Raw genomic sequence first — 15,625 nt, 5'->3', positions numbered from 1 at the left:
ACATTACTTCTGTTTAAGTAAGAGTACCACAATATTTTAAAAATAAAATTCATAATTTCTAAATATTTCTAATATGATTTTTTCCAATGCTGTAATGTCAATAGACGAGTAATAGCTTGAATAAAGTTTCTCAAATATATTGATTTATATGTAATAGCGTTAAAATGAACTTTACTTTTAAAATGTTATAGAATGACAAGTAAATGTCCAGATGCTATGATTTGATATATGCCACAAATGGCTAAATTAATTTGGCTTCAGATAAACTATGCTATATATGCAAGTTTATTTTGCCAACAGCCCCAGAGTATAAAATCAACTCCTACACATTTCTTCATAATAAATGGAAAATATTTCATCTTTGTTTTGTTGGAATATTTTTATACTATTTGTATAATATTCTCCAGAAAAGTCTTGTTTTATACTTTATATACCAACAAATGCTAACAGTAATGATCCCATAATCGAAAGAAAAAAAGGAAAAGTCTGTAACTTCTGAAAACTGCATCATTAGAAAAGTTTGCCAGTAATAAGCTGAAGACTAAAAACAAGCATTTTCTTGTTCATTTAAACAAATATATTCACTTATCTATTTTTTATACATTCTCTTTCATCAAAAACATCCTAAAAGGGGAGGAAATTTAACTTTCATAAACACATTAAGTTGTACATAATTTGCCACCAATTACTAAAATTAAAAGTGCTGAGAAGTTATTAAGCATCGTATGCAGTTCTACCAAAAGACCTCTCATGAGAAAGCATAGCTTTACCAAAGAACTATGAAATCACAGTTCATTTTTACCAAAAAAGGTTGTTATGAAATTATATTATAAAATATGGAGATACAGACCATTTTTTAATTACCAAAAATTTGATAACCTAGTTCATCTAGGGCAATTCTCTCTGAAACTTTTACATCTGGAAAATGTAAAGATTCTCTTAAAATCCAAAATTGTATGATTCTATATTATTCTGCAATAAGCTACGTAGCATTAGGACAAATTAAATAAAGTAAGCCAATGACATTTGCAAGGCATATGAACAGAGACCTTTAAAAAGCCCAACAGAATATACCTTCCCTCATAAAAGCTGGTAAAGTAGTATTTCTGGAAAAAAAAAAAAATTATGTGACCCTTTTAGAACTTCAGTGATTCTATAAATATAAGATCATTAATAAAGCTACAAATTATGCCACTAAAGAGAAAAAGGAATTCCACAGCCTGTCTTGAGTACATCCTTACTGGGTAACATCAACCTAAGGCACCGAAACGAAGACAATGGCAGATGATGGAGTTGGCTAGAAGAAAACACATGTGAAGGCGCTGACATCATGCACGCCAAAGCGAGGCAAGGCAGGTCAGCCCGATTTCACAGGCTTCTGCCACTGTTCTCACCCGGAGGGAAAACAGCCTTGAAGCAGAGCTCAGTGACAAACCAAACACCAGAGGCTTCGGAGAGAAAGTTCTCTCGACTCAATGTCACACCTGGCAGTTGGCAACTTTCTATCAAAATGTCTCCATTTCCTAAGACAGTGCTAATCAACATTTCTTTCTCAGATGGCGGGAGCTTGATGAAGTCCTGGTTACCAGGTGAGGGGCAAGTCAGCTGCCTGAAAGCCTGGTGGTAGCTCTCCCTCCTGAGAGACACCCCATTTGAGAAGACTTGCTCTCCTCTACAAAGAACACGCGCTGACTCATGGCCTTCTCTTCTAAGAAGGTCTTTCCTCCCAGGAAAATACTTCCCGACAACACGGTCAGTTGATGTTCCCTCTCCTGCCAACTGCAAGTTATAGAAAGAAAAATACTTCCTAAAATAAAATGTCCAAATCCAACTCTTCTCATCATAGTAATGAGTTGAATAGCTGCTCGAGTTATTTCACCACTGTTATTTCAGATAAAATCTTACAATAAACACTAATAATTTTCTAACAAATTACATTTTTGCTGAAAGTCACACTTTACATTCATAACATCCAACAAGAGAACCATCTTTCAACATTCAACAAACTTTTCTCCTTTACTGAATGGGGTAGTTTTTGTACTAAAGGACTAAATAAAAATTTCAGAAATCACTTTTTCTTTGTTTACACATCAAGCATATGGTGTGGATCTTATGAATGTGGGAAATCATGATCATGCCTCAAGACACAAAACTACCTTATTTATTCATTTAGTAATAAACACTTGTGAATTTAACACCAAACCTGAAAACTAGAAATATTACACTCCAGACATTGATTTATGCCAAACTTGTATTTCTAGCTAACAATGATTATATCCAAAATATTTTTTATTATTTTTCTTCACCAACTCCAGCAGTTGGATTCTTTTGACAAAACTGTTTTGTTTTTAATCACTTCTTCAGATATTCTAGAGACATACAATGAGTAAAGAAAAATAAACAATACTGAGATCTACATTCTGGGTTCTCTCACTAGTTAAGAGCTGTGTCACAGTGGTCTCTGAACACGCCCAATTCAAAATACTCTACAGAAATTTAAGTTGCATGTCTTAGGAATCAACAATGTTTTGGATGTTAAATCTACAAAAGTCAATAGCAAATAAATAAGAGAGGAGAGCTGCATATATAAAAGATATTTTCTTTAATCTGATGAAGTGCCTCATAGATTCTGTGAGACGTGGAGAAACTGCTCCACAATTGACGTGTCTTTGTGACCCTCTTCCAGCTTCAACCAGAGCAGCCTGGCTTTTATTGATTCCAAACAGTTATGTTCCACGTAAGTTTTAAAATTGTTTTTTGTTTCAGCTAAAGGAAAAAGAGTTAATGCTAAGAAAACCAACAATAAAGAAATTAGTTTGAAAATAAAGAAGAATATTTTCATGTTCTATCTTTTGAACACACTGAAACTCTGAAATATGTTCATATATTGTCATTATTATAAGTATTAATTTTAAAAATAAGCGTTGGGGTCACGCCATTAATTAAAATTTCTCCTAATGTTCAATATTTTATTATCATATTAACAATATAATTTTTTAAAAGGCAAAGGCATAAATTTTAGAAGACTTGTTATCCAGAAATAAGTCTGCCACTATCTAGTTGCCAAAAATACATGGCATAACCATATTGCATAATCATAAATAAGAAAAGAGAAAAAGGCATTCTAAACACCATAATGCACAGTGACAATGAAAGGAGAAATTATTGTTTTAATTAACTTCAAAGAAAATTTGGGTCTAATTTAAATAAAAACTTTTATCTACATGTTCTGCTGAATCTGCTGTTTCCCATAATCCTTTGCTCTGCGTGATTAGCATGAAAAAACAAAGCAAAGATTATTTAGACCTTCACAACTAAAAATGTCTTGAATGTTTTTTAAAAAATTAGTACCTTTAAAATGATAAAATTCCATACATAAACAGTATGATTGTTTTTGTATTTTAGAACTATAAATTCACATCAGTTTCACCAAAATCTGCCAACCAAGGAGGGGAAATGTCTGCAGCGTCACAGGCGACATTCATTCAAAGTACAATGAACTTGAGGGTGACTCGGTAAGTGGCAGTGCCATATAAAGTTCCATAAAACTATGCGAGGTGCAGTACTACTGGGACTGTGTGTCATAAATCAGACCAGCTGAGTAAAAGTCCATCATGAAAAAGAAAACTCTCGATGAAGATTTTAGTATCCTAAATCTAGCAGTACTTACTGAGTGGGAATCCCCTTCTTCAAAGCGCAGACATGAAAGAGAAGCTGAGACCAGCCCTCAAGAAATTAACCATCTAGTCTGGAGACAGGACAAACGCCTTTTTAAAAGGAAGGCAAAATAGAATGGTGCTAAATCAGCATTCTAAGTGGTAAGATGTGACTATTTGGAATGGAATCTAGGGAAGGCATCACAGAATAAGTGAGAAAAAATCTGACCCTTGAAAATAAAGTAACACTGACCCTGGGCTAGAAGACAGGGAGCTATGGCTTTCTGTATGGCAGTGAGTGAAAATACTGACGGCGTCGATGAATTCATGTCAGCTTCACCAAAAGCTGACACATTTCACCAAGGTGAGATTGCTTCTCATCTCACCTTGACCAGCCTTCTTCCACGATAGGCTTACTGCCCAATGCTATGTCTAAAAAATCATTATTCACAAAACAATAAAAAACTGGATTAAATTAAATCTCAATGGAAAGGGTTATTTCCCTGAAAGGCAGATCTTTATACTGACATCATATACTAGAAGCATTTCTATATAAAATTAGTTTGACTCATATGAAATAAACAATATTTGACTGTTTTTTAACATAGAAAATGTCAAGTTCATATGATTCAACCTGAGGAGGTAGCAATATCTTAAAAGTATCAAACAGTGCCTTAATGCTCTTGAAAGGACTAACGGAAATGACAATCAGACATCTTGTAGAACCTGAGGATGACCACAAGATCAAGATGTCTCAAAAGGGATTATCAATCATCTGCTTGTTTTCTCCTATGAGTACTAAGCATGGGAAAACACCACAGTGTTAGCAGAGGTTCTCTTTGTTCTAAGCTCGCAATAGATCAGTCATGCAAGTGGCCCTAAGACCAAGAATTGGGGGAAACCCTGTTGTAGAAATAACCTATGTAAACACTTCCTTTGTCCTATCATAGCTCCGTAGCATAATGAAATAAAATATCTTGTTTCTCATAAAAATGATCAAATTGCTTTGATGCAACTTGATAAAAATTACTTCAGATAGATTCTCTTTCCTGAAAATTCCTCATGAAAAATTTTAATTCGGACTTTTATAAGCAACTACCAAGATGCCATAAAGAACTGCTCACAAAAAGTCAGTACTGTATAATGAAACTGTATCAAAGTTGGTAATTAGGCATAATTGAAGACTACAGTGAACATATAGGCCTTTGTTCTCTTTAATTCTGGCAATGACTGGGAGTTAAAGGTAAGAGCTTAAGGCATATTTTAGTCAGAGTCCAGGTGTATAAGCCCCAGTGTTCTAAAAGTAATTTAAGTGAAATAAAAGAAAGAATGGCCAAAAATATTCCAGATACCAGCTGAATAAAAACACCTAAATTCTTAAAAACTTAAAAACAGCAGATATTCTTATACCTCAAATCTGAGTCAATTATCAGACTAAATGGTAGCAGAAAAGAAAAATCCTTTAAAAATTAACTTGTCACAGCAGACAACAATGTATTATTACACACAAGGGCAACTGGAAGGTTCATACTACAAAAGGTATATAGTTCAATATCTCTACAGAATTCGGTTTTATCTTATTTCTATATAAGAGGCAAGAGAATGAAATAATTGTCATTTTAGTAAAGATTATAGGAGTACTAACCATATAGCTCTGGTCTAATAACTCACTGAACTGGTACTGAATAACATAGTTATAATGCATGTAGTATTATTATAGTCTGTTGGTTTCTTTTTGGGGAGATGGAAGGAATACGATAAAGGTATTTCCAATCTAAACATATATTAACACGTATATTACGTTTTATTCTCTAATGTTCCATAGGAATGTGATGAAAAAGAAGACCAATTAGAGATACAGTAAACAAGAAAAGGACTCACAGAAGATAGCAGCCAGGGCATCAGACTGGGACTTGAAATAAAGACATGATTTGGACTGGCAACCAGGAGAGGTGGGACATTATATGAGTGTATTGGAGAATAGGTAGAACAAAAGTACAGAGGAAAAAAAAAAAAAAAAAAAACAGATACAAAGATAAGGGAAAGATTTTACCAAAATAAAACAGGATTAAAAAGGTTATTTGCAGGCTTGTCTGCAATATGAACTTGAACAGAAAGAAACTAAATTAGTGACGGGAAGAGAAGAGACCAGGTAGTAAACCAGGAAAAGGGAGGTGGAGTTCCAGGACGAATGCCACGGAAACACTGCGAATCCACCAGCCCGGGCTCGTTCCCTGGGCTGGGCATTGCACGTTGCCAGTTACAGTTCCAAGGAGTTCTCAACTTCGCTGGCTTTCTCTTACAGACAGAGGAAAAGACGACTGGCACAGCAGCCACGGCCTGTTCAGCTGGATTCCAACCCAGTTCCCAGGTTCATCCTGATATGCCCATTTTCTCCTCTCCACTACATCCCCTTCCGCCAATGAAATACGCTCACTGGTAACCATTTCCTAAAACAATACACACAACTCTGGGATCTTAGTTCTCTACCTTAGACCACTCTCCCCAACCCTGTGCGCGAGGCCACTGAGCTCAAGGCACACTGGAACAAAACACACCAAGCTGTCCCACACCTCCCAGGGAACCTGGAATGTGCTCTCTGCTGGAACTGCTCTAACCACCTATCAAATACAACACGGCCCTTCGAGAGGTGCTTTCCTAACTACTCATCCTAAAGTAGCACCTCTCCCAGACACTCCCTGGAATAGCATCTTCGATCTCATACCTACGAAAATTATCTTTTATGTTATGTCTTGCCTCTCTATCCTCACCTGTGACATCAACCCCAAGATTCAAGTCCACGAAAACAGTGGCTGTGTCATCTTCAAACACTATAGATCACCTAAGTCTCAGAACATAGTAGTCAATGTTTATTGAGAGACTAAATAGGTGAAGAAATAAGATGCCCTATTATCACTCATCCGCACAAAACCCCTTAAGCAGGAATAATAGTTCGATTTGTCACATATTATAAATAACTATATACTAATCAGTATTTCCTAAAGAATAAAAATCATATAATATTCAAGTTTATGAATAAAATATTTATTTTATTGATATTTTGTATTTATTTTATAAATAAAATAATACCCAGGATACATAGAAACTTCCTAGATTAAAATTAAGGAATGAATCTTAGAAGCAATAAGAAACAAAATCTATTTTCTGTGACATATACTACTAACACTTAAAAACTCACTACCTCTAGCATGATAATTTCTACTAAAGTAGTAAACTGTGGTGGTGTTTTTTTTTTCTTTTTTTTTTTTTTTTCTCAAGATAACCAAGATGTACTAAAAGAAACAGTATTTTTTATACAGCTAGAGAGCAAGGACTCTGGTATAAAAGGAAAGGAATCCTTTCCTTTCCTCGGGAGTACTTATTAACCGGGTCTGCTCAGCAAACTTCAGAAGCAAGCATGTTTTTAAATAAATAATTCTGAGAAGTAAAAAGCACCACTGGAGCACTACACGGAAGTGCACAGCAGTTTCCTATAACAGAGTAAGCACAACTAAAATATACCTAATCGCAGGGACGCACAATGCTCAATCCTACAACAGAGCAAGCACAATTAAAATATGCCTAATCGCAGGGATGCACAATGCTCAATACAATGCCCCCAAAACCAAATGGCTAAAGATATATGCACTTCCAGAAAAATATTGGTTTTACTCAAAAACAATTTCTATTGCAAAACTGCCCTTGAATTACATGAGCTTTGATTTATGGGAGGTTTTTAAAATATATTGCTGACATAAAATGGGACTTCCCCATAAGGAAAAAATAAATAAAACTGGAAATAACAGTAGTAAATAAAAGGCATGCCTTTAAGGCTATCCTGCTCACTAGAGATGGATCACAATTTTGGCCATGAGCTTCCCAGCAGTAAACATAAAGAGGAAAACTCAATCATATACATGATTTGCTAGTATCAAAGGCTAACAAAGTGTTAGAGAAAAGTACAACTTTCTCTGGAATAAAGACCAGAGAGAAATAATTCTTCTGAGTCTTAAAAGAATTATTTAAAAAGATGTATTTAAAACATTTAAAAATGTTTTTTTAAAAAAAAACATTTAAAAAGATGTATTTCCATGAACAGCATCCTAAATACTACCTTTACAACAAATATGTAACTTTTATAAGGTTACTTCTTAAAACACTCTTAAATTTAAGTCTTTGTCATAACTGTGTGCTAAATGAGCAGAGTCAATTTATGGAAGGAAGAAAATTAAACAACTCAGTGAAGAAAAGCAGTTCTCTAGCAAGGGAAATAAATGAAAGCTAAAACTGAAAGTACATTAAGAAATGAATAGAAGAAATAAGTAATCGTGACATCAAAGTAAATTATCTGACAAATACATGGAATCCAGATATTTGATGTCGCATTTGACAATGCAACTGATGCAGGAGTACCGGTGACATTGCTTCCTAAGAGCTGAGGAACCCAACAAAGAGAGAAGCTTGAAGAGAGGGCTCTCCACCCCGCAGAGGAGCCATAAGTATCTGCCTGCAATCCTGAGATTCTGCAGCACAGATGCTGACTGTTGTTAACTTTCACCTGCAAAACTTATGAAGCAGAAGTTAGAAAATATTATTGTTAGTAATAACACATTACTGATGAAGCAACCACAGATCATCTATATTACCCACAGAATTACCCATAGAATTTAGAAATACTTCCAAATCCCAGCAAGATAACTTTGGTGGAATATGAGGGCGTATCTCCTATCTCCACATGTGCCTTAGTAAATTGTTGGTTTATTAGTAAATACAGTATAAGAGAAATTTTCTTAAAATAAACACTTTGGCTTTAGATGAATTGATATGACTTCTAGCTATCTTTCCATGTAGAACAAATTTATCTAGCAGGACTATCACACTATTAAATCTTACTTTTACAGCTGGGCATGGTGACTCACACCTGTAATCCCTGCACTTTGGGTGGCCAAGGCAGGTGGATCACCTGAGGTGAGGAGTTCAAGACCAGCCTGGCCAACATGATGAAACCCCGTCTCTACTAAAAACAAAAAAAGTGAGCCGGGTGTGGTGGCGGGCGCATGTAATCCCAGCTACTCAGTAACCTGAGGCAGGAGAATCGCTTGAACCTGGGAGGCGGAGGTCACAGTGAGCCAAGATCACACCACTGCACTCCAGCCTGGGCAACAAGAGAGAAACTCCATCTCCAAGAAAAAAAAAAAAAAAAACCCTACTTTTTTACATTAAAACCAGGTCATATGATCATAGATACTATTTATATTTAACTGTTTACAGGTTAAAAGATGGAAAAAATGAAAAAACAAAAAGAGTTCGCAGCTCATGCAAAAGCAGTACGTCATCGAAACATAACCCCCTTCCCCACGCAACAAAATAAGCAACCCAGAATGGAAAGAACTGACATGTTTTCCTCCACTTTAGCCCAACAGAATTATTTCTTGTGTAAATATTTTTTTAAGGTGGAGAGAAGCCCATAAACACTTTATTTTTCCTAAATTGGCCATCATGGGGAAAAAAAAAAGAAAAAGAAAAAATATTGCTAACTATGGACAGAAAAGAAGAAATAAGGGAAAAACTAATAAGTAGTGGGTAAAGGGGAGAGCCTGAAGCCTGGACACAGAGGTGACTGAAAGTCTCACAAAAAATATTCCAGAAGGAGCCCATGAAGAATATATCAGACAGAAGAAACTATCACAACACATCCATTAGAATAAATCACCCATTTCAATGATAAAATGGAAAACAGTACTTACCTTATAGAAACTCACTACGGAGGAATAGAGGAAAACTGTTTTCCCTTTAATAAAATAAAATATATGCAACAAGAACAACTTAGAAGCTATTTCTTTAAAGTGGAAAGCAGTGACAACTGTGACGTAGGAGGACAGTCATATATGATGAATAGAATATTTTCTAATAGGAAAAAATTTAATCTGTTCCCCAATAAGTTCCTCAGGGTTTCTATAAACGCATGGCTTTTCTCATATAACCGCATCTAAGCTTGTAAACAACCCTGTGAAGCATCAGTCACAACTGCACACATCATGTGTGTGCCATGTGAGTGACATCGTGTGTGCCATGTGACATGTGTATCCCATGTGTGTGCCATATGTGTGCCATGTGAGTGACATGTGTGCCGTGTGGGCCATGTGCATGCCATGTGAGTGACATGTGCATGCCATGTGTGCCATGTGGGTGACATGTGTGTGCCATGTGAGTGACATGTGCATGCCAGGTGCATGTGCTTTTCCACAGATGCTGCTGTTTCAGATATTTTCATGTTTCATAAAAAAAGGTGAACGCTCCTGTTTAAACTTGGAAAATAGAAAGCAATGATGCTTTTATGCCACTTCAACTTATAAATATGCAAGTTTTTTAGAAAATAGAGAAAAAGGAGAGAAGAGAGTCTCCAAAAGACCCACACAATGCCATGTCATATTATACTGGCTTCAAATAAATTAGAACAAGCATCAGGGCTCCGGGACATCTCCCTGCAATTACATTAGGTGGGGTAAAGATTTGACTCATCAATAAGATCAATGGTGCTGCTAAAAGAAAGACAGCTAACCCCATATCCCAAATGTCTCAGAAAAGGGGAGAGGCCAGCACAAATTTCAGGGCTCAGTAATCTGGAGGACTCCAGAGGAAATCTTAGCCTGAGCAAAAATACTAAAAAGCCCTGAGCCAAATCCAGTAGCCTGAACACACCCAACAGCTATGTTAACAAAAATGCACTGAGGGTAAGAAACTTCACAGACTCCGACAAAAATGGCTGCACTGGAAGAAATATGTAAGGTTTTGATCTGAATATTCACCAGTAGAAACACAAGTACTTTTCCTGGGTTATGAAATTACTTAACGCTTATACTTTATGATACACGCATCTAATTTAAAATTCTTCTTTGGTAGTTTTCTGAGTTTATCAGCCTTCTTGAGACGCTGCCAGTGCAGATATGTCCTGACAGCATCCCTGACACCACAAAAGCAATGGATCAGATGCAAAACTACACGAATCATTTCCCTGTCCTCCTATTTACACAGTCATTCAAAGCCCAGCTGATTTCCAGCACTGAACGACGAATACCATCCACTTCCATTGTAATTGCACCTGGCTTTCACAGAAGATATACTTAGTATGGCTGTTCCAATTGTGATAATTGTAGATAAGCTCGTTTTCTAGATTACTATTAGTCAATTCAAAGAGTCATAAAGATGCTTTGGCTTACTTATACCACAAAGAGAATTACTCATTTAAAATAGCGAATACTTTCAAATGAACTTGCAAGTTAACTGGAGTTTATTATTTTAGAATGTGAATTGAATGTGGTTATATGTAATTGAATTTAAGTGTGTAGGATTTCAGAAATACTGTAGGATACTGCATTAAAATAATTTAATGCAGATGTAGGAACAAAAAAGTATAATCTTATACAAGCCATCACCTCAGGTGTTCACAGAGTCTCAAAGAAAATATTTGAAATAATTTAGTTTTCTGTTTCTAATGATAGCCATGCTGACAAAATTTATTGGATCCTCAAACTTTATAGTACAAGTATATGGATTTATTTTTAATAAATTATAATTTTTGCATATATCAGTCAAAGCAAAAGGCCTAAACACTTGCAAACAAAATGCATTATTAATTTAATTGTCGCAGCCTATTTAGCTAACTTCTATTACTATTTGCTATAATATGCAATGCATTAGAGTGGAGAATCAAATTAAAAACATTTTTTAAAACTGATTATATTGTCCTGGAGAAATTAAAATACAGCAAGCTTGCAAAAGTATAACCAAGGCTTTAACGTTTTAAATAGGTAAGAAAAATATTTAACTTAATTTAGAGAACAGTTATGCCCAGACTGATGGTTCAGCATGCTGACGAAGGGTTTGCTTCCTAAAACCACTAGAAGGAAGGCAGGAAGGTGAAATGGAAACAAGGAGACTGGCATCTCTGCTTCTAGATTATACCATTGAAATCTTGGTTTGCTCTAGCTACAGGTGTCTACTGGAAAATTATACTGCTGCTGGGGTCCTGGCATTCCTGTGTAGTATTTCTCTGTAACAGGACAGAGTGCCATATAAGCAGACGTCAAAAACAAGAAGTCCTCTCAAATAATTTTTAAAAGGAAAAACAATTCAATCAAAGACGTTTGATTTAGAAGAATGTTGCTGCTTGGAGTACTTAAAAGGTACTGATCCAGAAGGTGGGTGTGCTTTCCCACTTGCGATTTTCTTGATGTTAGGACAAAAACAGTGTCAATATCTGAGAAGAGCTTATCATGTGTCAGAGGGGAGAAATTCAATCTTTCTCCTGCCTCAGTTTTAATCTCCCTTTATGTATTCATGACAGAAATAAATATTAAAGAAAAGAAAAGAAAAAGTATCCTAGAATGTAATGAAAAAGGTAAATAAAAAAATAGTAAATTTTTGATTCTCAAATTTGTAATATATAGGGTATGTCTAGCATTTTAAGGTGTTTAATACATGAACATATATGCATACATGCACATATATGGGGAGATCAATTTTTCCCTGTGAAACAATACGAACAATTCTTCAATTTTTAAAAAAATTTCTAAGTAAAAACCAAAATGATGTAGTTAAATTAAAAGTTTATACTATTTAAAAGTACAGTTGGGAAATATTTTCTTCTTACTACTTACACAATCTCAACTGTTTTCATTCAAATTTATTTTGAAATCAGAGTCAGAAAAGTAACAGTTCCATCATTTATTATTTATGAGATATTGAATAAATTATTATTGTATTTTCTAGGCTCAGTCCTTAGATCTATAAAACTGGAATAATAATGTACTGCTAATAAGGTCAAAGAAGGACTGACATAATGCATGTGAAAGCAATGAAAACATAGCAATTACAAATATGTTCTGTTTCTACATACTTAAACAACACTTATGAAACATAACTTTGACATGTCGCAAATTATTCTTTTAAAAATATAGTATAGTATGCTTTTAAATTTCAAGAATAATCCATCCCTGACACATTCAATGCATGTATTTTTGCTGCAATTATTAAATACAATGTTACAAAGAAAGATAGGGGAAATAGGCCAGGCACGGTCGCTCAAGCCTGTAATCCCAGCACTTTGGGATCATGAGATCAGGAGACTGAGACCATCCTGGCCAACACGGTGAAACCCCGTCTCTACTAAAAATACAAAAAATTAGCCGGATGTGGTGGCGGGCACCTATAGTCCCAGATACTTGGGAGGCTGAGGCAGGAGAATGGTGTGAACCTGAGAGGTGGAGCTTGCAGTGAGCCAACATATGCCACTGCACTCCAGCCTGGGCGACAGAGCAAGACTCCATCTCAAATGAAGGGGAGAAAGGGGAGAACGGGGAGAAAGGGGAGAACAGGGAGAACAGGAAGAAAGAAGAGAAGAGAAGAGAAGAGAAGAGAAGAGAAGAGAAGAGAAGAGAAGAGAAGAGAAGAGAAGAGAAGAGAAGAGAAGAGAAGAGAAGAGAAGAGAAGAGAAGAGAAGAGAAGAGAAGAGAAGAGAAGAGAAGAGAAGAGAAGAGAAGAGAAGAGAAGAGAAGAGAAGAGAAGAGAAGAGAAAAGAGAGGGAAGGGGAGGGGAGGGGAGGGGAGGAGAGGAGAGGAAATCAAACATATGGGTGCAAAGCAGACATCCCAAGATCCCAAAATTTTTACTCAGTAGCAGTCTATGCCCATACTACAATACTAAAGAAAACAATACGCCTGACAGAAAAGTCAACTTAAATTCCCATAAACAGAGAAAATACTGCTAAGAGCATTTTATATTTTTAAAAAGACTATTAAACATTTACAAATATGACTGAAGACCTCAGGCTTCAAAGTAACAGAAAAAATTGCATCACTAGTGACTTTTGAAAACAGTATTAAAAAAACTAAAGTTTCTAAGAGTATCTGTAGAATTTTGGATCCTGCCTTGGAGAATCTGAGGGGAGCTGAAAATCTATCCTGACTTTAAGGAAAGTACCAGTGCTCACACCAGTTTTGAGTGAGCTGCACATTTTAAAGATTTAAAATATCAGAAGTAGCCATGTTCACCTGGTAGCTGACGCTGCTATATTTCAGTTCACCTAATATAATTAAGTCTATGCGATGAAGCTAATTATGATACAGAAGCAAGAAAAAAGAAAACCTGGCAGTTGATGACATAATAATTGTAGTGTTATTTTTCATGACATGGCAACTGTAGTATTATTTGGGGGATGACACAAGATGTATTTCTTCTTAATATCAGCAATCTTTAAGTCTAGAGTAAGAATTCAAAACTGTTATTTTAAAACCTCAAAATAAGAATATATAATAAAACAAAGTTGAGTTTTACATATTTGTTTTATCACACTCGAATGCATTTTCAGAAGGTAATTCCCTCCAATTTAATTCTTCTAGTATTTCAAAGTTGTTTCACAAATTCAAAGTCCTCCAAATACTTTCAACTACTTCTAGACTCAAGTTTTAATTAAAATGTTAAATTTTTGTGAAACGATGGCATAAAATATGATATTTGACAAAAGAGTACCACAAATAGAAACATGATTAACTGACGTGAAAAAAAATTCTAGAAGTCATGTCATTAAATAAAGCCTAAAATAAAAATCAAATTGTATTTTTAAATGAAAAAAAAAGAATGAAAATTACCTTTCTTTTGGGGTGCCAACTCCATGCTTGCCTAGTAGATGAGTATTTAAGTGCTTCTTCATTACGAAAGCAACCCTAAAAAACAAATGAAAGTAATTATAAAACTAAAACTTGACTCTCCACTAGAAATCTGTACAAAGAGAACTTAAGAATAATATATATATGCAAACATAGCATAAAAAGCGTATTACAGTGGCACTCTTGCTACACCAAAGCTTGCATACAGATTAAATATACTGTAGGACTTCAAAAGAAGTCTACATCTAAATTTACTGGTTCAGTTTTGACTTGGATACACTAACAGTGAGCAAAAGAGCACAATGACTATAGTTCTTCAATCCCTGTCTTCACTTCCAGTTGATAAGAAAGATGAAGCAATACCATAACATACACAGCCCCTAGGTCATCGCACACTTCAATCGTGAAATCAGTTTGAGAAAATGTCATTTTATTAAATATTTACAGGACCGTAAAAGAGAAAAAGAATAGCTTTCATGGAGCTTCCTTAAAAACATGGTAATAACTTGAAGAGAGGTTTTTAAAAATAATGCAAATGTTTACTGTATCTATAGCACAAAAAATTATATTGAAGTACCTAGATATCACTAACAAAAACAAACAAAAAGTATTACCTGACATACTATCTTATTTTATACACAAATCAGCTTACTTAATTCAATTTTGTTGACATAATTTTGTTGAAATTTTGTTGAAATGGACAGGAATCGGCAGTACATGAATGCCATTCCACCCCTGAACACACTGCAGTATCAATTTAATTATGTCATGCTATTATTCAAAACAATTTAGAACACAAACATTCAGAAGCATCAAAACTAAAATGGCTCTCTGGATAAGCAGAAAAAAAATTTGCTGTTGCAACTTTCAGTGTAAAAGGGCTTGCAAACATTTTTGTTAATTATGTATTACAGCTGTCCTTCATAAAGTTAATTACTAACAGCTGAAAGGCAACAGCATCTATTTGCATATGTACATGAAAGACACGACATATGCAAAAATATGATTTTAATTAGCATTCTATGATATGAAGGGCTACAAATCAAATTGGCATGTTATAAGATTCTCAACGTTAAACACTGAATTCATCTGGACATGTTTGCACAAATAAGCCACATAAGACTGTAAAATACTGTATCCTTGCAGAAAAGACTTGTGACAAAAGCCAAAAGCAAAACAACTTCTAAAAAAATGCTTTTTTTCTTTTCATGTCTAATTTATTTTGTTTAATTTCATATAATATTACAGAATCCCAGGTTTAAGGCCAAATGACCATGACTTCTTTATTCAAATAATGCACTT

General features: G+C 35.0%; 1 protein-coding gene across 2 annotated transcripts in view; it reads right to left on the bottom strand.

Annotated features, from left to right (window-relative positions):
* Nucleotides 1–15,625, bottom strand: part of ZNF407 (zinc finger protein 407) — a 472,287-nt gene that overhangs the window by 275,342 nt on the left and 181,320 nt on the right. For both annotated transcript variants that reach the window (XM_002828319.5, XM_054538097.2), the window contains exon 4: nt 14,306–14,380. In XM_002828319.5, coding sequence (XP_002828365.4) covers nt 14,306–14,380 — 75 coding nt within the window. The remainder of the gene's footprint in view (nt 1–14,305; nt 14,381–15,625) is intronic.

The sequence above is a fragment of the Pongo abelii genome, chromosome 17 (genome assembly GCF_028885655.2).
Source record: "Pongo abelii isolate AG06213 chromosome 17, NHGRI_mPonAbe1-v2.0_pri, whole genome shotgun sequence".
In the NCBI taxonomy this organism is placed as follows: domain Eukaryota; kingdom Metazoa; phylum Chordata; class Mammalia; order Primates; family Hominidae; genus Pongo; species Pongo abelii.
Note: the sequence above shows the minus strand (reverse complement) of the source record. Positions and strands in the feature narration are given on the sequence as shown.